The sequence below is a fragment of the Zingiber officinale genome, chromosome 5A (genome assembly GCF_018446385.1).
Source record: "Zingiber officinale cultivar Zhangliang chromosome 5A, Zo_v1.1, whole genome shotgun sequence".
Classification (NCBI taxonomy): domain Eukaryota; kingdom Viridiplantae; phylum Streptophyta; class Magnoliopsida; order Zingiberales; family Zingiberaceae; genus Zingiber; species Zingiber officinale.
Window position 1 is genome coordinate 119,797,542 of NC_055994.1, and position 26,511 is coordinate 119,824,052.

A 26,511-nucleotide genomic window follows, 5' to 3' on the forward strand; every position below is an offset into this window, starting at 1 on the left:
AATTCACAATCGATCCTTTTATCTAACCTTATCTTTATAAAAATACTTTGATTAATCTACTTGGAGTTCATCCTTATATGCATTCTTAATTATTTTAGTACACACTTTGTTAATATCTTTGAATTTTACATTCTTCATATAGTTTTTTCCAAGACTCTGCCATAAATTTTTTCCAGTTGGAATCTCATATATAAGTTTTACTTTTTTTTTCCAATACTTTTTAACTAGTTATTTAAGAAGATATATAATTTTTATACCCAATATTACATATATGAATTTAAATTAATTTTTGATTCACCTTAACTTTTTTGTCTACACTTCTTCCAATATTTCATGGTACCATTTATTAATTTAATATTTCTATAATTGACATAATTTGTACATCCCTTTTATCTTTAAATAGAGATTAGAGGAGTACTCATCCTGGTCTTTATTTTTAATATCAACTTGAATAATTTTTATTAAATATCATCTTTTCCTCAGACACTTCTATAATTCAATTAAAATTCTAAAATTACCCTCCACTGTTTTTTTTTTTTGAAAATTCTAAAAAAATCTCTAATTACTAATATTAGTAGAATGGTTGAGTAGTAAAATGACAATATTTTTAAAATTATAAAGTTTTTTTAATCAAAGCTAATCGAGCTGACTCAACTAATCAATCCCGTACAGAAGATCGTAACCGTTTATTGACGATCAAGCAATCTTAATCGTCAGATGTTACGATATAAAAGAGCCTTTAGGGTGAGCACTATAATCCCCACTACTCCGCCTTCTCTCATCTCATCTCATCTCCACCGCCTCACGCGGCCCACGCCCTCTCTCAACTTGCCCTCTCTCTCGCTCTCTCTCGCCGGTATCTTCGCTACCATACTCCGATCTCGTCAAGCCAACTGCAAGCATCTAGATCTCGTCGGTGCATCCTCTCTTCCGCCGGCGGGGACCTTACGCCTTGCTCGCTGCTGGTCTCCAGTCTAGGGTTTTACCGTTCTTTCAGAATTTGGCCTGTCTGCCTGCAATCTTGAGGTATCGCTCCTTTCCTTTCTCCCTTCTTCTATTCATTCTGGTTTATGTGAAGGTGCCGCGTCGCTAGTTCTGGCGGGAGTTGTTTTGTCCCTTTTCTAAGAACTTCTGAGTTGCGCTCGAAGTGCTATGGGAACAGGGTGCAGCGTTTGGATCCTGAGATGCTTATGTCTGCGCGGTTTCCTGTTGGTGTGGTGTTTTGGTGGTTGTTTGACTGTTTCTGAACTTCTACTATGGGTTTAACCGCAGACACTACTGGGACAATTCAGCAATTTTCTCATGCTGTGTTCACTTGGAGGGAAGAAATACGGTGTAAATAAGTAAAAATTATAAAAGAAAATACATGAAACATGTCTGTGTTTTCTAGATGCTGAAACTTTATTTACCCCCCTTTTTCACTGAAATCGAAGAATTGGAGAGGATTAAGTTACTTCCTACTTTGCAAACGCAAAAATTGATTATGCAGTTTTTGTTCTTTTATTTGTTTTCTAAAATCTGTGTACACACTATGCTTTAAATACTTGAAGGCAGCTGCATCATATTTGATTCCATTTCACTGTCTTTTTCCTTACATGTCTTACTGATACTGTTGTTGTTTCTTGCACCAATGGTTGGTTATTAGACGCATGACATGCTTCTCAAACTAGGGTGACTTAACACTCATTAACTGCCTTGAAAGTTAATGGAGATGATTTTGTATATAAAATTTAATATTGGCGCTTTATGATTTTCTTTCACAAACAGGTTCTTTTTATTTGCATGTGCAGTGTGTTACTTCTGAGATTTTGAATTTGCAGGCCAGTTAGCTATCAGTGATCTCAATCTGATTGGCATTATTTGCAGAATGGGTTTCGATAATGAGTGTATAGTGAATATTCAATCCCTTCCTGGTGAATATTTTTGTCCTGTTTGCCGGACACTTATCTACCCTAGTGAAGCTTTACAAACCCAGTGCACCCATTTGTATTGCAAACCATGCTTATCCTACATTGCTGCCACCACACATGCATGCCCATATGATGGATATCTGGTGACTGAAGCAGACTCGAAGGTCTCTTCTTTCCCACAATTTTTTTCTTATGCAAAACCGTAAATAAGTAGCTTTTTTCCTTCTTATGAACACATGTTTTTATGCTCAGCCACTTACTGAATCAAATAAAGCTCTTGGGGAGACCATTGGCAAAGTAGCAGTTAACTGTCTCTATCAAAGGAGTGGGTGTCAGTGGCAGGGAACATTATCTGAATGCATTGCACATTGCAGTAGTTGTACTTTTGGAAATTCACCTGTTGTATGCAATAGATGTGGTACTCAAATTATACATAGGCAAGTGCAAGAGCATACTCAAATATGCCCTGTGAGTCTGGAAATCTTTGTCTTGGTTCTATTTTTTTTTCAAAAAAAGAAAAATCGGTAAACTGGCTGTTATTTTCTTATTTAACGTGCTTAATGCAGGGCTTGCAACCTCAAGCACAACAATTAGATAATAGCCAGGTTCAAGGTTCAGCAACATCTAGCCAAACTGTTCCCCAGGATCCAACCATTACATCTGCAGCTGCTCCTGGATCAACAGCTGGCACAGCTTCTGTGGCCATTCCTGCAGCTGCTTCAGCATCTACTCCAACAGCACCTTCTGCTGCAACTCCTGCTACTGCCTCCGCTATACCTACTACTGCAGCTGCTTCTCAAAGCCAAACCCAAGCCAATATAACTGCCTATGCACAAGCTGCATCGCAACTTCCTACTCAACAATGGTACCAGCAGCAACAATTGCAGCAATATCAACAGTACTATCAGATGTATCCTGGTTATGACCCTTACCAGCAGCATTATCAACAGTTTTCCCAGTATCAACAGCAGGCATACCCACAGTATGGGCAACCACAAGCACAAACTCAGCCTGCAATACAAGGACAACAGCAGCCTTCCCTATATGTGCAGCCCCAATCTCAACCTCAACCTCAACCTCAACCTCAACCTCAGGTCCATGCCCAGCCTATAGGTCAGCCCCAACCACTTGCCCAGGCTGCTCAAACACAGCAACAGCAGCCTTTGATGCCAATTCAGCAACCACTTCCTCAGCCTCAACCCCAAGGGCAACCTCAACCTGTTGCACAGCTCACACAAATGCAAGTTCCACAACTTACTGTGCCTGTTCAGCAGCCTTACACACAGATACTCCCACAAACTAATCAGCCACCTCAAGCACAGATAGCAGCTCAGCAATTTGTGCAGCCAACACTGACACAATATGCTCAACCACAACCACCCCAACAGATGCAGGTGCCTCCACTTCAACAACCACTCCAGCCACAGCAACATCCACAATCTCTCCCTCAACAACAAACTCATCCACACACACAACCCCAGGCTCGTCCGACTGCTGTACAACAGCCACCAATGCTACCACAAATGCACCCCCAACATCCTAATGCCCATCAGCAAATGCAACCCCAATCAATTGCACAACCTCAGCATCCATCAAGTCATCCTGTGACAGGGCATCAGTCGTATCAGCAAACCCAATCTGGTGCCCCACCTCAGCGTCCCATGTTCGTACAAACCCAACAGGTTGTTCCCCAGCAACCTGTCCAAATGCCAAACCAGTTTCCATCTCAACAACCATCTCAGATGCCTCCGCCCTCTGGTTATATGCCAATGCAAGTCCAGCAACAACCAATGCTGCCACCGCAAAGGCCTGCTCATCCTCAGCAACAACCTCATCTTCCAGTTAATCAGCATGGACAACAAAAGCACCAGTATCCTCCAATGCATGCCCAGGCACAGCAACAAGTTTTTCCATCTCAACAGTCTCATGGTCATTTGCTTCCTGGCCAGCAGTTTCCACAAATGATGGTTTCATCGCAACAACAAATGCACCCTCCGGGTCCACAACATATTCAACATGTTACGGCACAAACTCATCCTCATGGTCCACCTGCTCAAGGTATGGCAGCACATCAAACAGCCATGAGACCATTGACAGCGAACACCTTGCCACATCAATCAATCCAACAGTTTCCTGGTGGTCCAGGCAAGCCAGCTCAACCATCTTTAAATCAACAATCACCAAATCATAGCAACTTGACACGTCCTGGCCCTAGTCTGACTGTCACACCCGAGTCAGTAAAGTCTCATCTCTCACAACCTGGTGGCCAAGCAGTTTCAATCCCTTCAGCTGGTCCTCCAAATTCAGGAGTGGTAGACAAAATGGGAATATCTGTGGAACTGACAAATGAATCAGTTGCAAATAGTGCTGATGGAAGGTTTCAAAATGAAATTTCTACCACAACCGACACAAAGATCAATCAGTCAGAGTCAGAAACCGATAAAAAACCTGTTGGTGACAGCAAGGAAAATGATAAACAATCAGAGATGGCTTCAACACTTCCTGAAGAGGAAGGTATAGAGCCTGCTGAGCATAAGTATGGAGACAAGAAGGAAGTGGCTGATTTGGTTGATGGTAACCAGAGACCTGATGTTCCTAATGATGGAAATGCTGGGGAAAATCAAAGCACAGAAGCTAAGCCCGATGAAAAGTCTGGTGCACCATCTGAAGTTCGAGGGTCAAATGTGTCTTCTGATGCTGGTACTCACAAGCATTCCTCTTTAGCTGCTGAACTTAAGGAGTCATCTGGCTTAACTGAAGGCTCACATGCTGGGGAATTTGCTAGTAAAACTAAATCCCAGCAGCTGCCAGCTCCTGAGAGAGGTCATCTGCAACAACCGACTCTTCAAAATGCTGCTCCACCTTATGAAGGAACACATTTCCAGGCTGGTTATCAGGATAGGAGTTCTTCTCAGTTGGCTTGGAATGGTTCGGTTTCTGGTACACGACCTGTTCCTTTATCAGGTCCTTTACCAGGTAAGGAGGGCTACCCAACACAGCAAATTCCCTATGGCCATCCTTCAAATGCAACAGCTGCAACCACTAGATTCTCAGCACCTGATAGAATGTTGCCCCATCATATTCCACATCCTGGGGCTAATCAAGATAGAAGATCCCAGGAAACTCTGCCATATCAAATTCAGGCGCCTGGACAAAATATAGCATCTGGCCAGATGAGGCCCCCTGGCCAGAATTTTCCTGAACACCTTTCTCTTCAGGGGCAGCCTTCAGTTGTACAAGAGTCATTTAGATCTTCAACTGGACAACCATATGGCGGTGGTTATCATTCTGATGCACATCATGATGGCCCTCCTGGTCCAGGGGTTCCCCCCTCAGGTAGACTTGCTGGGCATGTTGGATTTCCACAGCATGGGGGGTTTCCAGAACAGGCATTAGCTCCTCAAGGACAAAGTCAAAGTCATATGTCTCAGCCACATTCTGGTGTTAGAGTCTCACAGCATCCTCAGCTCGTGCCCAACTCTGGAGCTTTTAATACTTCGAGTCTGATGCCAAGAGGACCTCTATTTCATCTTGAAGATCGTGGAGGTCCCTCTCATCTTGGACCATCAAATGCTTTGGAATCTGAAATGTATGACACAAGGAGGCCTGGTTTTTCAGATGGCAGATCAGATCTACTGGGAAAGTCCAATCTTATTAAAGCTAATGGGATTCCAGGAAAAATGCAAGTTGATAACATGCATGATCCTGCTTTTGCTCTTGGATTGACTGAAGACAGATTCAAGCCATTCCCTGATGAAAGATTCCGACCATTACCGGAGGACGGAATGCCAAGACATTTTCCACTTGATCCTGGCAGACATAATGCAGGTCGTAGAGAATTTGAAGAAGATTTAAAACAATTTCCTAGGCCAGCCCATTTAGATTCTGAAGGTCTGCGGAACTTTGATAGTTACAATTCATCAAGGCCCCTTGATAGAGGCTGGCAGCAGACTGGTCCTGACATTAGGCCTTTTGACAGACCATTGCCTAGGCCGGATGGAATTCCTGGTCCTTTCGCCACAGGCCAAACTGGTTCTTTCCCAGCTAGTAGGCCTGGTCTGGAAAATCATATGATGGATATGTTGGAAACACGTAGGCCTCCTGGCCCCCATGATGAGTTTGATCGCCATATGGACATACTTCCTCCAATACGTAGCCCTGTTAGAGATTTTGGTGCTCTTCCATCCAGTAGGTTTGGAACAACTGGTAAGCCGCGCTTGGGGGATATTGATTCTAGGGAGTTACATGGATTTACTGAAAGATCAAAACCTTTCCATGCCTCATCAGATTTATCTGCTGGTTCTTTCCGTGATAGTAAAATTTCAATGCCATCTATGCTAGGTTCTGGGCCAATGCCTGGTCGATTTCTAAGAGAGATTCCTGATGGTTCTAGAAGTTTCCAGATGGAACAATTTGAATCAGGTATTTTCAATATAAGCTATCTGGATGATGATAATTTCACATCAACCTACACTAGATTTTTTTCCTAGCTTTCCATGTAAATTTTTGGAAAATGTTTATTCAGTTTTAAAATCTCTCTTGTAATTTTTGCGCAGGGGAACCATTCAATCAGGGTCGCATGCCCACCGGTGATCCTAGTTTTGGTGGCATTCATGGTCGTGATTTTCCAAATGAAGCTGCACCATTTAACATTGTGAGCCATTTCTTGAATGCTATTCACCTTTTGGGGAAATTATTTCATTGTCAATGATATCTTTCCCAATTTCCATCATACTATTTAGTACGCCTGTCATACTATTTAGCACACCTGTTTTACATGTTTGTAATTTCTGACCATGGTACTTCTTGTAGAATATCATTTTGCTTTTAACTTTTCAAGTGGATTTTTGTTGCCAGCATAATGTACGAGGTGACATGGAGGCTTTTGAGTTGTTAAAGAAGAGGAAACCTGGGACTATGGGATGGTGTCGGATATGCAGTATTGATTGTGAAACAGTGGAAGGGTTGGATTTACATGCACAAACCAGGGAGCACCAAAAGATGGCTCTGAATATGGTGTTAGCTTTCAAGAGAGAGGCCAACATGAAGAATAGGTTGCCCATTTCTGTCAAAAAGAAACTATAAGCAAGTCGGATCTTCTATTGCACTGAGTCTGATAATCTGATTTCTTGTGTTTTCTGTAGAATCTCTGAGAATGTTACACCCCGTGAAGGGAAGAACAAAAGGAAAGATTTTGGAAAACCATTGAAATGAAAGAACCATCATGGTAGTTTGCTATCTAATATTATTGATCTTTGCCGATTATGCAAGTGAAGTTTTGTTTGAAGCATTTGAAATATTTTAGGTACATTCTAATTGTTTGTTCTTATGAATTTCTTTTCAGGTTTCTACTGTATTGGAAATGCTTTTTTTGTCTGAAGTTGAATCTTCCAGTTGGAGATTGTTGACAAACTCTAGTTGTAGAACTTCATCCAATGGTCGTGTTTGTCGTTTTACAGATTTATACTATCTTTGCTTCTGTTATTGTACCTTTTCTATTCTAAATACGCTGACTTTTATTTTATCTTACTTTATTTTTAGCTGTCTTTTGCTATATTTTTTAAAAAATTTGGATGTGTTTGCATGCTCTCTAGAACAACGGTTCTCATTTAGATCTTTGCATGCTCTCTTGGACATCAACAACCATTTTAAGTAAAGGTCTATTTGGGCATGTCCTTATCATAATTAATCTTTCCAATCATTTTTCCTTCAGCAACAGGTCTAATTCAGCAGTTTATATTAGTTACCTGTCGCAAAACTTTTCTTTTTGGACTTGTGAGTAGCAGGTTTATTAATTTAACTTAAAGGAACTGTACCGATTTTAGGTAGTTTTTATACATCAATCACGTGATAAATTGCAAATGTAACTAGTCAAATTCAGTTGTGGGTATTATCCTGTATTGGCACTCTTTTCCTCTGGGAGTAACCTGTTCTTGCCTGGTATTTTATATGTGTAATCAAACAAAGACCTGTACCTTCTGCTCAGTGCTAGGCAAATAGAAATTTAGGTTTGGGCCAAGAACTCATTGACGTACTTGGATTTGAGGCTGATTCTTCATGATGCAGGGGCATTGCTACCTGACCATCTTATGGGTGCCCTAGTACGAGATATTTTACCTCTGACCTTAGGTATCATTTTAGGCTCTGAATTGATTTAAAGACTATCACTTGCAGTAGCACATGCCTAGAAGAAGCAATGCAAGGAGACATGCAAATTATAACCAATAATATATATGCAAATTTGGTTGATCATGCTATGAGTTTCACATTATAAGAGCATTGAATATGCACCAAACTTACATATGTAGTTGGTTAGATAATATCAGTTCTCATTATGCATCTAAGTGTTATTCATTGTTATTCTACAATATTCCTTTTTGTGCTATACATATGTTTTTTATATTTTCTATAATTATATGCCTTTTCTTAGACTTGACCAAGGCTTTGTGGTGTGCGAGTGTTTAATGCTTTGCTAAATACAAAGGTTCAATTCATTGATGCACCCAGAGACTTTAGTAACTTGCAGTGGCCAACTCAAGATTCAGAACGCTTAGATTTTTGTAGAGGAACAGTGCAAGAGTTTTCAGTTCTTTTAGAACATGCAGTATCCCTAAGTGGTCATTCACTATAATTTTTTTTTGCATTCTTGGATCTCGGTTTAGTTTTGAAGTGATTATGGGCCCCATCCAAATTACATTATTTCATGTTTACAAATAGTTTCCTTTAGATTTATCGTGTAGTATGAAATCGTCTTTTGATCGTGATTGCAATAATTGGGGCTTGTATGATTGTTGACAACAATTATTAGTTAAGTTCCTTCTTGAAATTGTGCTGAGCATTGAAGTTTTGAGGACATCAATTTTTTGTGTTCTGTTATTTGTTGTTTTCACTTTTGGAAGTTTATGTTTATATTAATTTTACATTTGCATGCACAGTTCTTTTAAATTTCTTGATATGTATTTTTTTTCTTGATTTACTTCTTTTAGCCTCCAAGAAAGAAACCCATCTTGATGGTATTGGATAATAAATCCTGGAAAATGATCTTGAACAAATAGGATTTTGACTGTTTGACATCTTTATCTCAATGTTGGCTTTGCCGCCACCTCTAATGATTTAACCCAATCATGACTTTATCCTGTTGCTTGAAATATTTTTTACTCTCTAGGTCAAAATTACAACAACAAATCAACTATAACAACCAAACTTTTCCGGTGGGGTCATTAAGTTGCCAACCAACGTTGAATTCAGGCAAATGTTCAATGTGTAGGATCGAAAAGAATTTAGATATCTCCATAATTGCATGATATTATCCACTTTGGGCTTAAGCCCTCATGGTTTTGCTATTAGGCTCTATCCAAAAGGTCTCATACTAATGAAGATATTTTTTATCTTATAAACCTATGATCTTTTTCATGTGTTTTCAATGTGGGACTATGTTTGCAACCTTGCAACTCCAACAATTCCCCCTCAAACAAAGGACCACAGGCTTTCCATGTCCAATTCTCGACCCATCAGGTCTTCCTGTCCCTTGGTCCACTTGACCTACTAGGACTTCTTTGTCTAGCCGCAACTAAGACTTCCTACCTGGTGTCTGGTCCTCTTGATCTGAACATAGGAGCCCCCACTTTCTTTGTTCAAGGTCAATATTGTACACACATGGCTCAATCAGATAGGTTTGCCCTATCTTGACTTAAATTACAGCAATAAATATATTGAAAACTGATATGTAACATGTTTCTTTCCATATTAAATATGAGATGGCTAATTTCACCAGCTTGGTTCAGTTGGTTTATGCAAAAAAATTCTAGTTATACAGCTTGCCAAAAGTGATTTTTCAATTATTATTTGTCATGAATGTTGACATCTGTTCTCTGTCAGATGTCTCCACTTTTAAAACATACACAAATTGTTGGATAGTTTCTTCATCAAGAGGAGTACAGTCATAAGGAAAGAGATCATTTTTTGGTCAGAACAGAAAATATTATACATCACTCCAGTTATCTAGTTTGGAAATTTATGTATTCACTTTTGTGATTGTGAAGAAATCATTGATGCATAATCTGCTTTACATAGCAAACATTGTTGGACTGTATGTTGCATAAAAGAAGTCAGTTTTCATGCTTAAATAATGTTATTCACTTCGCTCTGGGACAATACAGTTTCTAATTTGGTCTATCTGCAGAGCTGTGTCAGGACATACTATATTTTGGATATGATTAATTTTAAATCATGCTAATCATAAATGTTTAGTAAAGTCAAATTTTCAAGCTTATGAGATAGGAACCTTCCAGTTTCCTTCAAATATGACAATTCCTTATTTTCCTTCATGTTAAACTCATTATTTTTTTGCTCCCCTTCCCATGTCTGGCTCATTTAGAAAATTGCAAGGTAGAGAAAGGAGATTGAAGGAAAGGAAGGTATTGTGAATTGAAAGGAGTATTTAATGTGGAGATTGAAAGAGAAGACATGGGAAATGAAAATACAAGGCAACCAAGGTTCCCTTTGTTTTGTGAAAAAACATTGTGCTGTCTATATCACACTTGAAGAATATTTCATCCAAACGACTCTGAACCGTATGTTTAACGAGGGTCAAGTTCTTTATTTTGGTAAAACAATCGTATTGCCTATGGCATTGCGCTTTAAATCTAGTAATGCAGACCTCGTATATAGAAAATTCTATATAGCTAATTCTCAAACACCAATTTAGCTAACTAATATTTTGAAAAATACCTTGGGAATTTCATCTTTCAGCGATATCTTTTGGTGGTAGGGAGCAGTTTTACTGAGATGTCAAGAGTGTGTATGCAACTATGAGGATCTTTTGATTGTAACCATATTTAGGTTAAGGTGAGAATGATGAACAAGCTGTGTTTTTTTTTTTTTTTGCTATTTTTAGTGTTTAGTGTACCTTGTTAGTCGAATCTATAATCTTTTTCTAAATAGTGAGAACATTTACTATTACAAATTTGTTTAACATGGTTTTGCATATCTTTTTCTTTTCCCAATATCAACAATTGTAAATTGTTGTGATCATTTAATACACATTTTTTTAAAGAAGTTCTGCAAATCCTTATCTTTCCTTTCCTGGTATAGGCATCTCTATGGTTTGATACTTTTGAAACTGGCTGGGTTAAATTGTGACCTTGGTTTATTGCTTTGTGGTATCTGCAGTTTGGAGGGTGCTATTAGTTCAGGCATTGAATTCTTGAGATTCCCTGGACTTCAATGTGATGATCTCAACTTCCACATCATTTGATCTATGTTGGTTATTTCCATGCTTTCTTCTCTTGATACTTATATTTGTTTGGTTTTAAGAAATTCATCCTTCTGCTGTCCTTTTCCTAGTTTCTATTTTAATCCCTATGATTTTTTTTCATGTTAAATCCCATTGATTGCCATCTTATTATTACTTTTTTTAGTTGAGATTTGTCCATCTCTAATAGCTTTTCGGTTCAACAATATGAACTTCTTATACTGGTACATTTGTACATATTCAGAACTAGGAGTAGGATCATCTACATTTGACCATGTCAATTAGTTCTTAGGTACCATTCTAACCAATAAGAAACAAGAAAATGGAAATTTTATTAGGATTTAATCTAATCATCATTAGGAAACATATAGCTACTATTGATTCTATAGCTCTCTGAAACTTCTATTTAATTAATCATGCAGTTGTGCATATGGTATCTCACTTTTTAATTTTTAGAATTTTGTACTTAGACATTGGCGATGCAAAAAATGCAAGAGATTAAAATGTATAGATGAGTAGGTATGTTTTTAGGAGACAAACTAGTTTTGGAAAAGGTTTCCTTCTAAGGGAAAAATATACTTGCAATACATTGAACAGGCTCTTGGTCCATTTCTCAGCTCTTCTTCCTTTCTGTTTCCAATTTACCCCTTCATTTGTTACTCTTGTGGGTCTTTTGTTTCATGCTCCCTCTTCCCTTAGTTCACTGACGCTTTATTTCAGTGTTAATGAATTTCTATATTTCATGTCTAAATTGATATTTATTTGATAGAGTTTCATTGATGGGCTTCTTCTTTGCCTATATGAGACTGGGCTCATCAGATTCTATCAGCCAATATGAGAAAAAACAAAGACAACTAGCTTTTGTCCCTGTTATAAAGGCCGTGTAACTAGTAATAATGATAATTATAAATAATGACCTAGCTTTAGAAAAAGGAAAAAAAAAAATGCAATTATCTGCTAGTGGTGAATGCCTCTTATTCTAGGAAATGGTTTCTGTAATAGTCAGTTATGTTTTATGGCTTAGGCTAACTGTAATTAACAATACAAGCGATGAGCTATAAGATAGGAATGCCTTATTGATGTAGAAAGGTTACTCGTGGCTGGAAGGCCCAGGGAGTGGCAATACGGTCTACTTACATGACTTTTTTAGTTGGCCCGGATGACTCCACTTGTTATTACTTATTTTTTGCTCAATATAGTTGACCTGATATCTCCATGATTTGTATAGAACTCAATGATTATTATAAGTTCTATTTACCTGACATCAAATACTAAGGGCTATTAGTACTTCCAGTCTATAATTGTTATCTAATAAAGATGCTTGGTTTTGATAAGTTAGCTGCAAACATCAGAAAACTGTTACAACTAGATAGGCAAATTAACTATCTATATGTTAAGGAATCTGAAACTTGCAACTTACGTTTCAAAAACATGAGGCATTTTATATGTTGTTGAACTTATTGTGGTTATCGATCAATCTAAACCATATTGTCTTTTTTAGAATGGTTTTACTAGCTTATAAGTTATCTAGTTGGAAACTATTGGCTCCATTGCATGGCTTTGGCAGGCAAGGGAATATGTGCTATTTAATTTTGAGAAACCTTTGGAACTTGCCTTGTTATTGCATAAACTTTTACATGGAATCTGTCTGCGGAGGTAACGAGGAGCCCGTGTAATGGAAATTAGAGAAGGGAATTCGCTTAATTTTCTTACTGGAGATGAACCTAATGGAGATTAATAGATTGTAATATGGTTCCTACGTGAAAAAAATAGAAATAAATGTTTACTTCTATCCAAATTCTTGGATACAAGCATATAGAGATCTGCATACACAAAGGGGGGAAATAAAATTAGGCCCAGAATTAATGCTCTTCTTTCTTACGACTTTTTATGAGACTTGAGGTTCAGTAGATAAATCACTTCCCTTTTCTATTCCTAATCTGTTGCTTGGCTATGATAGTTGTGTTTTTTTTTATTAAATCGGATCAAGATTATTCTGACAGATAAGAGTAGATTTTAATTTGAGGTCCCCTGGTTTTTGTTGTTTTAGTTCATCCAATATTTCAATTGGCATTTCCAATGGTGGCTTTTTTCATTGTGATTGGATTTTTGTGTGTTTTCTAGATGGTGTAACTATATCCTGCATGTTATTACCGTTGTTTAAATTATGCGGAGGCACAATTTAGTCGTGCACCGCGAATTCCTTCTGCAATTTTAGCCCATTATAAATTAGGAGAAGCGTACTCATTCAATCTTTGAATTCTGGCGGCAACATGCAAATATTTTTCTTTATTTTCTGAACTGATCTGTTGAGCTCATTCATTCTCTGTCCTTTTAAAGATAATAAGACATTTACAAAGGGTTTGGGCGGGGGTAAATCCTAAGAAAAGGTATCTTCTTAGACCAACTGCCTTGTGTACATGGTGGATTATGCTGACGTCTTGGTAAAAGAAATATGTTTCTTGCGAATCCACAATAGCTAAAATGTACTATGAATCGTGTATCTTCATGAAATTTTGTAGATGAATATAACCTAATGGGCATGATTTGACAAGAAAGTATTGGTGGACATGTTTTATTTTATAGTTGCTTGAGTAATTTTGAAACCAAACTAACCTATAGTGGAAATTTTAAAATTGAAATTGAATCAGGGTTGAAGTAGAACGAACTTTATTATGTTGAAAGTTATTAAAATAATATTCTAAAATCTCTGCAAATATATACACAACACATTCATTTACATACCTAGGCACGTATGTGTACGTAAGTATTGTATCCATTCAAATTTCTGCATGTACCATTGGTTTAAATTGCTTTAAAAAAATGATACTCTTCCTGTTGCGTTTTAACGATAATGCCCAACATGTTTCGCCAATGAAGAAGACAGCGCTTGTGATGATGCTGTGGCTTGACTGCAGAATCCCCTGGCTGACAGCTGCCCCTCAAGAATTCCGCAAGCAAAATTGAAGTGCGAGGTATTGCTACACGCTCGGGCTATTCATCTCGCACTATTATGGACGGTTGGATCGCTGCTTCTCGGTCTAAAGCTGAGTCGGGGGGTTGACAGCTGAAAGTCATGGAATTGAAGCTGCTGTAGTAGCAACGGTAGTGGCATAGCGCTGCACACTTGGGTTGGGGAGATCTGTTAGGGGTTGAGGAAGTTGGTGTACAAGTGAGTGGAAGATGGGATAGGGGTTAAGGAAGCTGGTGTACAAATACTCTGCATTACATTCTGCAGTGGAATTGGGGAAGCAATGAGAGGACTGCATCGTGTATTGGCTATATTTGGCTTTCGTGACGTGAGCTCCATCCCCTTCTATTTATGTATATGTTTTTATTTTTCTTTGGTTGATTATTTGTGAGCGTTTAAGTCGTTGGTATATTTATTTCTAACAATAATTAAAAGTGTACCCTTTTAGGTTTTTTTTTATAAAAAGACAAACATATTTTTATTTCAAAAATATTTGTTTAATGTTTCTGTATGGTAGGGTGATTATAATACTAGAGAGATTAATTTTTGGTAAGCGTATGTTATTGGGGAATTATAGAGAACATATAATTTATCTATTTTTATATAATACGGGGGTGGTTTGTAAGTGTGAGGGACGTTTGAAATAAGAGTAATTATATTTTATTATAATATATCATAATTATTATAATTTGCAGCAATTGTTGTTACTAATTTTAAATTAATTTCAAACAATTTAAAATAATTTTAGTTAAATTATTTATTTGTAATATATTAGTAAGAGTCTTTATAGTAATTTTGATTAAGTTGAGTGGCTTACTTTAGTTACTATATAAAGACTTAGTTGCTATTGTTTTCAAATAGTAAAATACCATTCCGGATAAAATTAAGTTTTCTAAGTTATTGAGACAAGTCCATAACTAAAAAAATATTTTGTTTACTACAACATTTTAAATCATTTTCAAAATTAAAATTAAAATTAAAATTAAAATTTAATAACTATAGCAGTATGTACTCTTGGCTTAGTTTAGAAGATTTAATTCTTATTAATAAAGCATTTAATTCGAAACTAAAATTTTCATTACATTAATTTGATTTCGACTTAACATATTATGTAAAATCATTGATTTGTTTTGATAACCATTATATTTTATATATGTAGTTAAATTAGTGTATTTATTATTAATAATTTAAACCTTAAGTTATAATAATTTTTTATTATTTAATTTTAAGTGTATAAAAATTAAGATTATTAATAAAATGATGTCTTAGCTAGTCAAACTCGAGTAGGGTGTTTCTATGTGGCGTGTATGTAGTGTTTTGACGTGGTTGACGAATAGTTTAAGTTAAATTTATTATGCATTTATAATATGTATATCTAGTGTGAGCTTAGAAAGATTATGAGGAAATTATTATTTAGTAAGGGAGAAGATTTTGAGTGCATTATGCCTCAAGTGGTTAAGTTTGATCAATAACTAGGTTGCAAAGCTCGTGACTTGGTGGAGTTAAGTCATATAGGTGATTATTTGACATGATCAAGTTAGATGGATATACTTAATGGCACAGAGCTCAAGGATAAATTAAAGTACAACTTAGACATGATCACACAAAGAACAAAATGGATCTAGGTTGGAGAGCTTAATGCATCTAGGTATTGGAGTTTCCTAAGGAGGTAGACTCTACGACAATGAGCATGGGATGATTGTTAGTGTGATGACTTAATTTGAAGCACAAAAACAAGGTAAACTCGAAGGTAAGACAAAGGATCAAAAGGCCTAATGGGATGGACTAAAGAGTGTCGAGCATCAACGACTCTTCAAGGAACAATAGGTTCTAGGTGATAAGCAAATTCAATCCACTAGAGGTGGACATTAATTGACTTGGAAGACAAATAGAAACTCTTTATTTAAAAATAGAATGTTTTTATTTAAAATTTTAAGTACAGGACAATAAATAAATTATACCGACAATAGATTGTTGGATCGCAGTAGCCGATTAGAAAAGGAGTCGAATAGCCTGTAAAAATAAAAATAAAAACACAACCCTTCTCGACTTTTCTTAAACTAACACTTGCAAAAGAAATGAAGGCAATAAATAGAAAGAAGAAGCAAGAAGATTTTTACTTGGTTACAACCGAGAAAGTTATTAATCCAAGGAGTGGAATGGACCAGAATATCTCTTTCAGGCGGAAAAGCCTCTTACAATAGTGAAGACGCAAAAAGAAAGAAACTAAGCTCTAAAGGAAACACACAAGTATTGGAATTACAATTCTTGAGATGATTGAAAGCTTCTGGACCAAGGTTGTATTTATAGCCTTGGTCGGGGTGCCCCGAAGGGTTCTGGACACCCTGGGAATAAAATTTTATCCCCTGCGCACGGATCTCGGTTTGATCGAGATCACGATATAATTTCGGTCCGGGCGCCTGAAAGCCCAAAGTCAACAAGAGTTGACTTTTTCGGTCCGGACCCTCTACTCTGGGTTCGCTCGCCTCGGTCCGGGTCTTCCACTTCGGTTCCGTTCGCTTGGGTGATCTCTGCCATCCAGAATAGGGCTCACCCGAACCCAACTTCCGGTCTTCTCGAGCAAGCTTCCGCTCCGGCTTCTCGTCCTTTGGAATCGTCGCGTGCTTCCTTCTCGTCCGCCAGCGTACTCATCCGCAGTTTTTGTCCCTCAGTCGCACCCCGTGCTGACATTTTCGCTAACTGCGTCTCTTGCTCCCTGAGCAGTCTTCCGCTCTGACTTCTTGCCCCTCGGAACCACTGCACGCTTCCTTCTCGTCCTCCGGTGTACTCTTCCGCAGCGCCTCATCCCTCGGACGCACTGCGTGCCGTTCTTCTCGCTAGCTGCATCTTCCGCTCGACTACCTGTGCTCCTGCACACTTAGACACAAGGTTAAAAACACACAGGACCTAATTTAACTTGTTGATCACACCAAAACAACCTTGGGGTTCCAACAATCTCTCCCTTTTTGATGTGAGCAACCCAAGTTAAGTTAAGGTAAATAGACATAAAAAGTAAACTAACTAATTTTGCAAATAAAGTACAAAAAGATAGAAAATTTAAATTTTGGTCTATCTCTCTCCTCCCCCTAGACTTATACTTTTCCTCCTCCCCCTTTGATCACATAAAAATTGGGATTCCGAAAAAATCTAAAGGTTAAAACTTAGAAAATTTTGAAAATAATTTCAATGATTAAAAATTTCTAAGTTAGATAAATTCTAAGTTAGAAAATTTGCAAAGGAAATATTAAAAATTTCTAACTTAAATTTTTAAATTTTTTAAGTAAAAACTTTAGGTAAAAAAAAATTTTATGCACGAAAATTTTTCTAAGTATAAAAATATTTTTGAAAGATTTTCAAAAAATGTTTTAAATTTTTTTTAAAGCATTTATTAAATTTTAATACTTTACCAAAAAGATAATTAAACATTTTATTTCAATATTTTGACTTTGGGCGAGGCACTAGGCCTTCTTGGTTATTAGAGTAACATCCACTTTCTTAGACAAAGCCTCATAAAAAAACTGATTATTTAATTTCCTCACTGAAAGGGCTAAATCCGATTAAAAGTTCAATTTAAACATGACTTTGGAACCCAATAAAGGTTCCAGCCTACTGGATTAACTAAAAATTTCTTAGGAACATACCTTTTTGAAATGTTCCTAATTTGTCCCTTATGATATCTAAAATACCAATTTAAATTGTTAAATTTTCTAACATTGGTATTAAATGAGCATGCATGATTTTTCAAGTTATTTGCTTGTACTTTTAAATTATCATTTTCTACTTTTAATTTTTCATTTCTAATTTAATTCTGTCCAATTCTTCTATTGGACAAGATTTAGTTAATATTATTTTTAAATTCTTAATTTCTTTTTCTAAGTTACAACATTCCTTAGTTAACAATTTAATAAACTTAAATAGTTTATTGGGAGGAAGAGATCGTACTTGACTTACCTTGTCGATCTCGTTGTCCGTTTCTCCCCCTGAATTGCTGCTATCTTCCGACGTGGCTCCCCCTTCATCGATGCTCTCGATGCTCATTTCTGAAGAGCTTGATTCGCAGTTGTCGTCTTGATGACTTGCCATTAGTGCAAGTCCGGAGAAGGCTTCGACTTCCGATTCGGACGACGTATCGTCCCACGTCGCTTTTAATGTCTTACGTTTTTGAACATGCTTCTTACCTTTATCCATGTCCATATTCCTTAGCTTGGGGCAGTTGTCCTTGACATGCCCTTCTTCGTTGCAGTGGTAGCAGCGGATTGTCCTTTTCTTTCTACCCTGTGGATGGTTAGTTTTTCTAGAATTACATAACTTCTTAAATCGTCTTACCATCATTACCATTTCCTCGTCGTCGAGAGAGGACTCTGACTCAGGTTCGTCTCTCGATACTTTGAGGGCGATGTTGTGCTTGGGCTCCTTAGTACCTGCACATCTTGATTCATGCACTTCAAATGTGGAAAAGAATTCTTCTAATGTAATTTTTTGTAAATCTTTCGAAATATAAAAGGTATCTACTAGTGATGCCCATTTTTTATTTCTAGGAAATGAATTGAGGGTGTACCTTAACGAATCTCGGTTACTTACCTTTTCTTCGAGATTCGAGAGTCCGGTGATGATTTCCTTAATTCTAGTGCAGATGCGCAACTATCTCGTCTTCCCCAAGTCGTAGGCTGGTGTGCTGGTTGCGGAGTAAATCTCATTTTGCAAGCTTAACTTCGGACGTTCCTTCGTGCAGCTCAGGGAACTTCTCCCAAAGTTCCTTCGCGGAGTCGTAGTTGCCGATCCGGTTGACTTCTTGAGGAGGAAGAGTGGTTTGTAGATGGTACTCTGCTTTGTCATTCGCCACGTAGTCGACCTGCTCCTTTTTCCTCCAGTGGTATTTCTCCTTACCTTCTGGTGCTGTAAAATCGAATTCTATAATTAACATTAAATCAAAATCGGTTTTAAAAAATACCTGCATTCGCTTTTTTCAGCTAGCGAATTTCCCTTCGAACTTTGGCAGCTAGATGCTTGGTCCGACCATTATTTCGTTACTTCATTCGGCGGTTAGTCCTCCTGAAGTGTCTTGGCTCTGATACCACTTGTTGGATCGCGGCGACCGACTAGAAGGGGGGTTGAATAGCCTGCAAAAATGAAAACACAACCCTTATCGGCTTTTCTTAAACTAACACTTGCAAAAGAAATGAAGGCAATAAACAGAAAGAAGAGGCAAGAGGATTTTTTACTTGGTTACAACCGGAGAAGTTGTTAATCTAAGGAGTGGAACGCACTAGAATATCTCCTTCAGGCGGAGAAGACTCTTACATTAGTGAAAGCGCAAAAAGAAAGAAGCTAAGCTCTAAAGGAAGCACACAAGTGTTGGAATTACAATTCTTGAGATGATTGAAAGCTTCTGGACCAAGGCTGTATTATACCCTTGGTCGGGGTGCCCCGAAGGGTTCTGGGCACCCTGGGGAGGGGTGGGGGATAAAATTATATCCCCTGCGCACGAATCTCGGTTTGACTGAGATCCTGATATAATTTCGGTCTGGGCGCCCGGAAGGGTTCCAGGCACCCCGGACGGTTTTGAGCGCTCGGAAGCCCAAAGTCAAAAGGAGTTGACTTTTTCAGTTTGGGCCCTCTACTCTGGGTCGGCTTGCCTTGGTCCGGGTCTTCCACTCTGGTTTCATTCGTTTGGGTGATCTCTGCCATCCGGAATAGGGCTCACCCGAACCCAACTTCCGGTCTTCTTGAGCAGGCTTCCGCTCTGACTTCTCGTCCCTCGGAATCATCGCGTGCTTCCTTCTCGTCCGCCAGAGTACTCATTCACAGTCTTTGTCCCTCAGTTGCACCCCGTGCCGACTGTTGGTGCAACCTTAGGTCAAGGTTGACCTGGTTGACCCGACTCGAGTTGACCTGACTCGAGTTGTATTTTGATGTTTGACGAGAATAGAAAAGTTCTATTATGATGTTTGACGAGAATAGAAAAGTTCTATTCTGATGTTTGACGAGAGTAGAAAAATTGTATTTTGATGTTTGACAGAATACAAACTTGGGAGATTGTGGGTGCAATCTTTGGTCAAGGTTGACCTGGTTGACCCGAGGTGAGTCGACCTGATTCGGGAAATCCTGGTGAGTGAAGCCAGGTGAAAATCCAAGTGAGTGAAGCCAGGTGAAAGTCCTGGTGAGTGAAGCCAGGCAAGGGAAAGTCCTGGTGAGTAAAGCCAGGCAGTTGGAAAGTCTTGGTGAGTGAAGCCAGGCAAGGGAAATCCAGATAGGTCAAGATTGACCAGACATCTGGTGAAAAGTCCAAGCAGGGAGCTTGGCACGGGAAAAATCCAAGTATGGAGACTTGGCACGGAAAAGTCCAAGTATGGAAACTTGGCATGGGAAGTCGGAGAGGGCTTGGGAGCTCGTTCTCCGAACTGTGATCAGAGAGGGCTTGGTAGCTCGTTCTCTGGACCGGACGAAGTCGGAGAGGGCTCGGTAGCTCGTTCTCCGGACTAGGTCAGAGAGGGCTCGGTAGCTCGTTCTCTGGACCGGACGAAGTCGGAGAGGGCTCGGTAGCTTGTTCTCCGGACTAGGTCAGAGAGGGCTCGGTAGCTCGTTCTCTGGACGAAGTCGGAGAGGGCTCGGTAGCTCGTTCTCCGGACTAGGTCAGAGAGGGCTCGGTAGCTCGTTCTCTGGACCGGACGAAGTCGGAGAGGGCTCGGTAGCTCGTTCTCCGGACTAGGTCAGAGAGGGCTCGGTAGCTCGTTCTCTGGACCGGATGAAGTCGGAGAGGGCTCGGTAGCTCGTTCTCCGGACTAGGTCTGAGAGGGCTCGGTAGCTCGTTCTCAGGACCAGGTAGGGTTTAGGGCTGGGAGCTCTAAACCTGGATCGGTCTGGTGACCGATCCAGTGATATGCTGGTTGACTGATCGGTCTGGTGACCGATCAGTAACCAAACAGTGTGTTTCTGTGAATTACCTGATCGGTCTGGTGACCGATCAGTAATCATACAGAAGCGAAGAAGATCGGGAGAAGAAAGAGGGGGATCGGTCTGTGGACCGATCCACCTGAGTCCTGATCGGTCCACAGACCGATCAAAGAATTCGGCAACTCTTTGTGAAGCATGCTGATCGGTCTGGGGACCGATCAGCATAGGTCCTGATCGGTCCCCAAGACCGATCAGAGAAGGTCTGGACCGATCAGGGTGGAGCCTAATCGGTCCAGCTCTAGCCGTTGAGTCACAACGGCTAGATTTCTGTGTTGCTCTTTGTCTTCTTCACAGGTGCAGGATATATATCGAGGTCGAGGGCCTCTACAGTAACGCTTCTTCTTGTTCCTCACTCTTGCGATCTGAGCTTTGCTGAGCTCTGTATTTCTGAAGCTTCGTGTGAGCTTCCCTCGGCTGGTTTGCTGATCAGTTGCTGCTGGCATCGTGAAGTTGTTGCTTCATCGAACTCCAGTCGACAAGAAGGCAAGCAAAGTGTTGTTACATTCATATTCTTCTTGTTTTCTTGCTCTATCTTGTACTCCTTTATTGCTGTTGCAAAAGAGTTTGTGGCGAGGTTTCTCCACCCAGAAGGAGTTGTTGTTAGCCGGATTTCCGGGGACTCATCCACAGACGGATTGATAGGCTTCGTCCACCTTACGGACACGCCGAGGAGTAGGAGTATCATGTTCGAACCTCGTTACATCATCGTGTTTGAGGTTTGATCTTCTCCACTTTCGTTTCTACATTGTATTTCCGCTGCGCTAACCTAAATTGTAGGAAAAAACGAAAATTTGGGGTCGGCTATTCACACCCCCCCTCTCTAGCCGCATCCGAAGGTCCTAACAAGTGGTATCAGAGCCAGGTTGCTCTTCGTCGGATTAACACCCGGGGGAGCACAAGCTAGAGAATGGATCTACTTGGAGAAGACATCACGATTCCACCCTTCTACGATCGCGACGACTTCGCGTATTGGAAGGTAAGAATGAAGTATTTTCTTATGACTAACCTAGTGAATTGGAATTGTGTACGAGTAGGTTTTACTCCTCCGGTGGATAAAAAGGGAGAACTTCTCGAGAAGAAGAAGTGGACGAAGGAACAAATCCGCCAATCCAAAATCAACGACGAGGTAACGAAAATCCTTGAATTTTCATTACCTAATGATATCTTGTGTAAGATAGGTGGATACAACGATGCCAAGGAGTTGTGGAACTACTTGGCTAAGTTTCATGAGGAGAGCTCCAATTCAAGTCATGAAGAGGAGTCAAGTGAGCCAAGTAGCTCACATCATGGAGGTATGGAATTAGAAGTTGAGGGCTACTCAACATCTAAGGAAGAAGAGGAGAAGAGTTCTTCTTCAAGATTGGAGCAAGAAGAAGAAGTCTCTACCTCCGGAAGGGATGAAGAAGAGAGCTTATATCCATCCTCAACCCTAGGTAACTCAAGCAACTCAATTTCAAGTAAATTACATATAATGTGCTTTGAGTGTAGGGAATATGGGCATTACAAGAGTAAATATCCAAAGAGGATTAGGAAGACTCCACCGACGCCAAAGGTCAAGGAAGCCGGAGTCCCGATACGCAAGGGCAAGGAGCACGTGGTGTGCTTCCAATGCAAGCAAAGAGGACATTATAGGAGCCAATGTCCGAGGGGGAGGCAACCTCACAAGGACAAGAGACCAAGCACATCTATGGGGGGAGCTAAGGCAAACCCTAAGGTATCCTTTAAGGCACATTCTTGCAATTCTAATAAGACACATGCTAGTAGCTTTATTGCATTTGACAATAATGATAAGCATGATAACTATAGAAACCGATACATGTGCTTAGGTGCCAAACATGTTAGTCTAGATAAGGACAATACTAGAAATGCCAACCCTAGAATTAACTCATCTAAGGTTAAGGAAAACCTAGATAGGAATCCCAAAACAACTAGACATATGCCTAGGAATACCTCAAAGAAAAATGGAAAATTAAAGCTTGAGGTATTAAAGAAGGAAAATCAAGTCTTGAGGTCAAGACTTGACACGTTAGAAAATGCTCTTAAGAATTTGGAGAAGTCAACTCTAGGGTCTAAGGGTCAAAAATCAAAGCCCAAGGACATGAGAGGTTTGGGTCACAAACCTAAGTCTCAAGTGGTCAAGCCCACCTATCATAATATTCCATTCGATTATGGAACAAGACCTAGGGCTAAGAAGACCATCACCAAGGTCACAAGGGGAGTCACCCCTAGAGTTAATCTTGATGAGTCCCAAATGACCAAGGCTTTAAAGCCTAGGAGGGTCATTAGGAGGGTTGTTAGGGAAGTCATCCCTAGTGAATATTTAGTGAACCCAATGAGCTCAAATAGGTATTGGGTTCCTAGGAGCGTGATTCCTTCACGCTAGATGGTTTAGGGTGTGCCAACCTTAATTGGATAGGTAGTTAACCTACTCATGGCAAAAGGTGGCATTTTAGAAATTTTCAAGGTGTAATCAAGCCTTGAAAATGAAATTAAAAATTATTCCTAAGGTGATTAGGATGTGCCAACCACATTTGAGGAGTTTTCTAGGGTCAATCTAATTGGCACATAGTGATCTAAAAATCTTTAGTATATAATTTTAGGTCTATTACACTTAGGAATATAGAATTTATGGTAAAATGATCAAAATTATCAAAATGGCAACTAAGGCTAGAATTAGGTATTTTCTATACCTTTATATGTTATTTGTCATATATTGTTTGTCATATGCCATGTCATGACACCATATTTAGTTTATTGTCATTTGAAATGTCATGATAATGCTTAGTTTCATACTTTATGCCATGACATCATGACATTAGCACATATGTTCACTTATGATATTATTTTATGTCATGTCATCATCTCTTGCATGTATGATCAATTAAATTGATTTAAGGATAAAAACACAATTTGATATGGAGATCAAATTGTTGTTTAGAAAATGCATGAGAACTTAGCTTAAGATGACCTAAACCCATATCTCACATCAAAATTGACTTGAATGTGTTTGATACACCTTAGATGTGTGTGAGATATTAGGATTATGAGTTAGGATCAAGGTGCATAGTTCTTGTACCTAGATGAGCCTAATTCGAAATTGAGGATCATAGGGAAAGCTTGCGTACAAGTCATGTACACTTAGCCCTAAGATTATGGTCCTAAACTAAATGGTTTAAAATCATTTCAAAATTGATTTGAAAAACCTTGATGAAACTTTTCTAGTGATAGCATTCATCATTGAGCAAGTTGATACAAAGATGGATTAACCTTGAGCTATTTCAAAGTCTTTCGAACTTTGTATCAAGATTTAAAAATGGAAGTTATTTTCATAGAAAACTATTTTTCCATGATAATATATGTTATGAGGAATGTATCCTCAAAATTTTACAATTTTTGGAATTTTCGGTGATTTTTTTTAGGGGTTTCTGAATTTCGGGAGAAAAATCAGAAATCCCTATCAGAGATTTGTGGACCGATCAGAGGGGATGCTGATCGGTCTGGTGACCGATCCAGTAAAGGGCTGAGCATGCCAAAATGTTGATTTTCGACTGATTGTCTGAAATTTCAGCTGGAAGTTGGTATTTTAGATTTCTAAAGGATTGAAACTCTCCAAGACATTGTTGGTGCAATGGTAAAAGGGGAGTTGACTTTTATGGGGAGTTTTTACTCGATTTCTGAGGATGAGTGATATGGGATTATCACTAAGTTGATTATTGTCTTTAGTATCAAGGGGGAAATTAAGGGTTTCAATGAAAGGTATGAGACTTTCATTAGGAAGAAACTCTTAACCTTGATTCACTCTTTTTGATGTGTGTCAAAAAGGGGGAGAAATGTCTAGAGAATGTTCAAGGAAGAACATTGGAGTTTGGGGAGAATGTTCAAGGAAGAACATTGATTGGAGAACTATTGGAAAACCTAAGTTAGGTTATCGGGTTAACCTAACTTGATTATGGTTTTTGTCAAACATCAAAAAGGGGGAGATTGTTGGTGCAACCTTAGGTCAAGGTTGACCTGGTTGACCCGACTCGAGTTGACCTGACTCGAGTTGTATTTTGATGTTTGACGAGAATAGAAAAGTTCTATTCTGATGTTTGACGAGAATAGAAAAGTTCTATTCTGATGTTTGACGAGAGTAGAAAAGTTGTATTCTGATGTTTGACAGAATACAAACTTGGGAGATTGTGGGTGCAATCTTTGGTCAAGGTTGACCTGGTTGACCCGAGGTGAGTCGACCTGATTCGGGAAATCCTGGTGAGTGAAGCCAGGTGAAAATCCTGGTGAGTGAAGCCAGGTGAAAGTCCTGGTGAGTGAAGCCAGGCAAGGGAAAGTCCTGGTGAGTAAAGCCAGGCAGTTGGAAAGTACTGGTGAGTGAAGCCAGGCAAGGGAAATCCAGATAGGTCAAGATTGACCAGACATCTGGTGAAAAGTCCAAGCAGGGAGCTTGGCACGGGAAAAGTCCAATTATGGAGACTTGGCACGGAAAATTCCAAGTATGGAAACTTGGCATGGGAAGTCGGAGAGGGCTTGGGAGCTCGTTCTCCGAACTGTGGTCAGAGAGGGCTTGGTAGCTCGTTCTCTGGACCGGACGAAGTCAGAGAGGGCTCGGTAGCTCGTTCTCGGGACCGGATGAAGTCGGAGAGGGCTCGGTAGCTCGTTCTCCAGACTAGGTCAGAGAGGGCTCGGTAGCTCGTTCTCTGGACCAGACATGGGAAGTCGGAGAGGGCTCGGTAGCTCGTTCTCCGGACTAGGTCTGAGAGGGCTCGGTAGCTCGTTCTCAGGACCAGGTAGGGTTTAGGGCTGGGAGCTCTAAACCTGGATCGGTCTGGTGACCGATCCAGTGATACGCTGGTTGACTGATCGGTCTGGTGACCGATCAGTAACCAAACAGTGTGTTTCTGTGAATTACCTGATCGGTCTGGTGACCGATCAGTAATCATACAGAAGCGAAGAAGATCGGGAGAAGAAAGAGGGGGATCGGTCTGTGGACCGATCCACCTGAGTCCTGATCGGTCCACAGACCGATCAGAGAATTCGGCAACTCTCTGTGAAGCATGCTGATCGGTCTGGGGACCGATCAACATAGGTCCTGATCGGTCCCCAAGACCGATCAGAGAAGGTCTGGACCGATCAAGGTGGAGCCTGATCGGTCCAACTCTAGCCGTTGAGTCACAACGGCTAGATTTCTGTGTTGCTCTTTGTCTTCTTCACAGGTGCAGCAGGTGCAGGATATATATCGAGGTCGAGGGCCTCTACAGTAACGCTTCTTCTTGTTCCTCACTCTTACGATCTGAGCTTTGCTGAGCTCTGTATTTCTGAAGCTTCGTGTGAGCTTCCCTCGGCTGGTTTGCTGATCAGTTGCTGCTGGCATCGTGAAGTTGTTGCTTCATCGAACTCCAGTCGACAAGAAGGCAAGCAAAGTGTTG

At 39.6% G+C, this 26,511-nt stretch overlaps 1 protein-coding gene across 8 annotated transcripts; it reads left to right on the forward strand.

The window, feature by feature from the left end:
* The first annotated feature begins 765 nt into the window (after positions 1–765).
* LOC121981492 (trithorax group protein osa-like) lies at positions 766–14,508 on the forward strand. Of its 8 annotated transcripts, none has more exons than XM_042534042.1 (10): positions 766–1,026; positions 1,821–2,074; positions 2,163–2,378; positions 2,477–6,332; positions 6,467–6,564; positions 6,768–6,964; positions 7,055–7,137; positions 7,255–7,348; positions 11,082–11,171; positions 12,731–14,508. In XM_042534042.1, the coding sequence occupies exons 2-7, from the start codon at positions 1,868–1,870 to the stop codon at positions 7,122–7,124; spliced, it is 4,644 nt and encodes a 1,547-aa protein (XP_042389976.1). In that variant the 5' UTR covers positions 766–1,026; positions 1,821–1,867; the 3' UTR covers positions 7,125–7,137; positions 7,255–7,348; positions 11,082–11,171; positions 12,731–14,508. The 8 variants fall into 8 exon arrangements, with proteins under 8 accessions (XP_042389976.1, XP_042389975.1, XP_042389977.1 ...); XM_042534041.1 differs by having other exon boundaries at positions 14,082–14,508; XM_042534043.1 differs by having other exon boundaries at positions 11,082–11,137.
* The last annotated feature ends 12,003 nt before the right edge of the window (positions 14,509–26,511 follow it).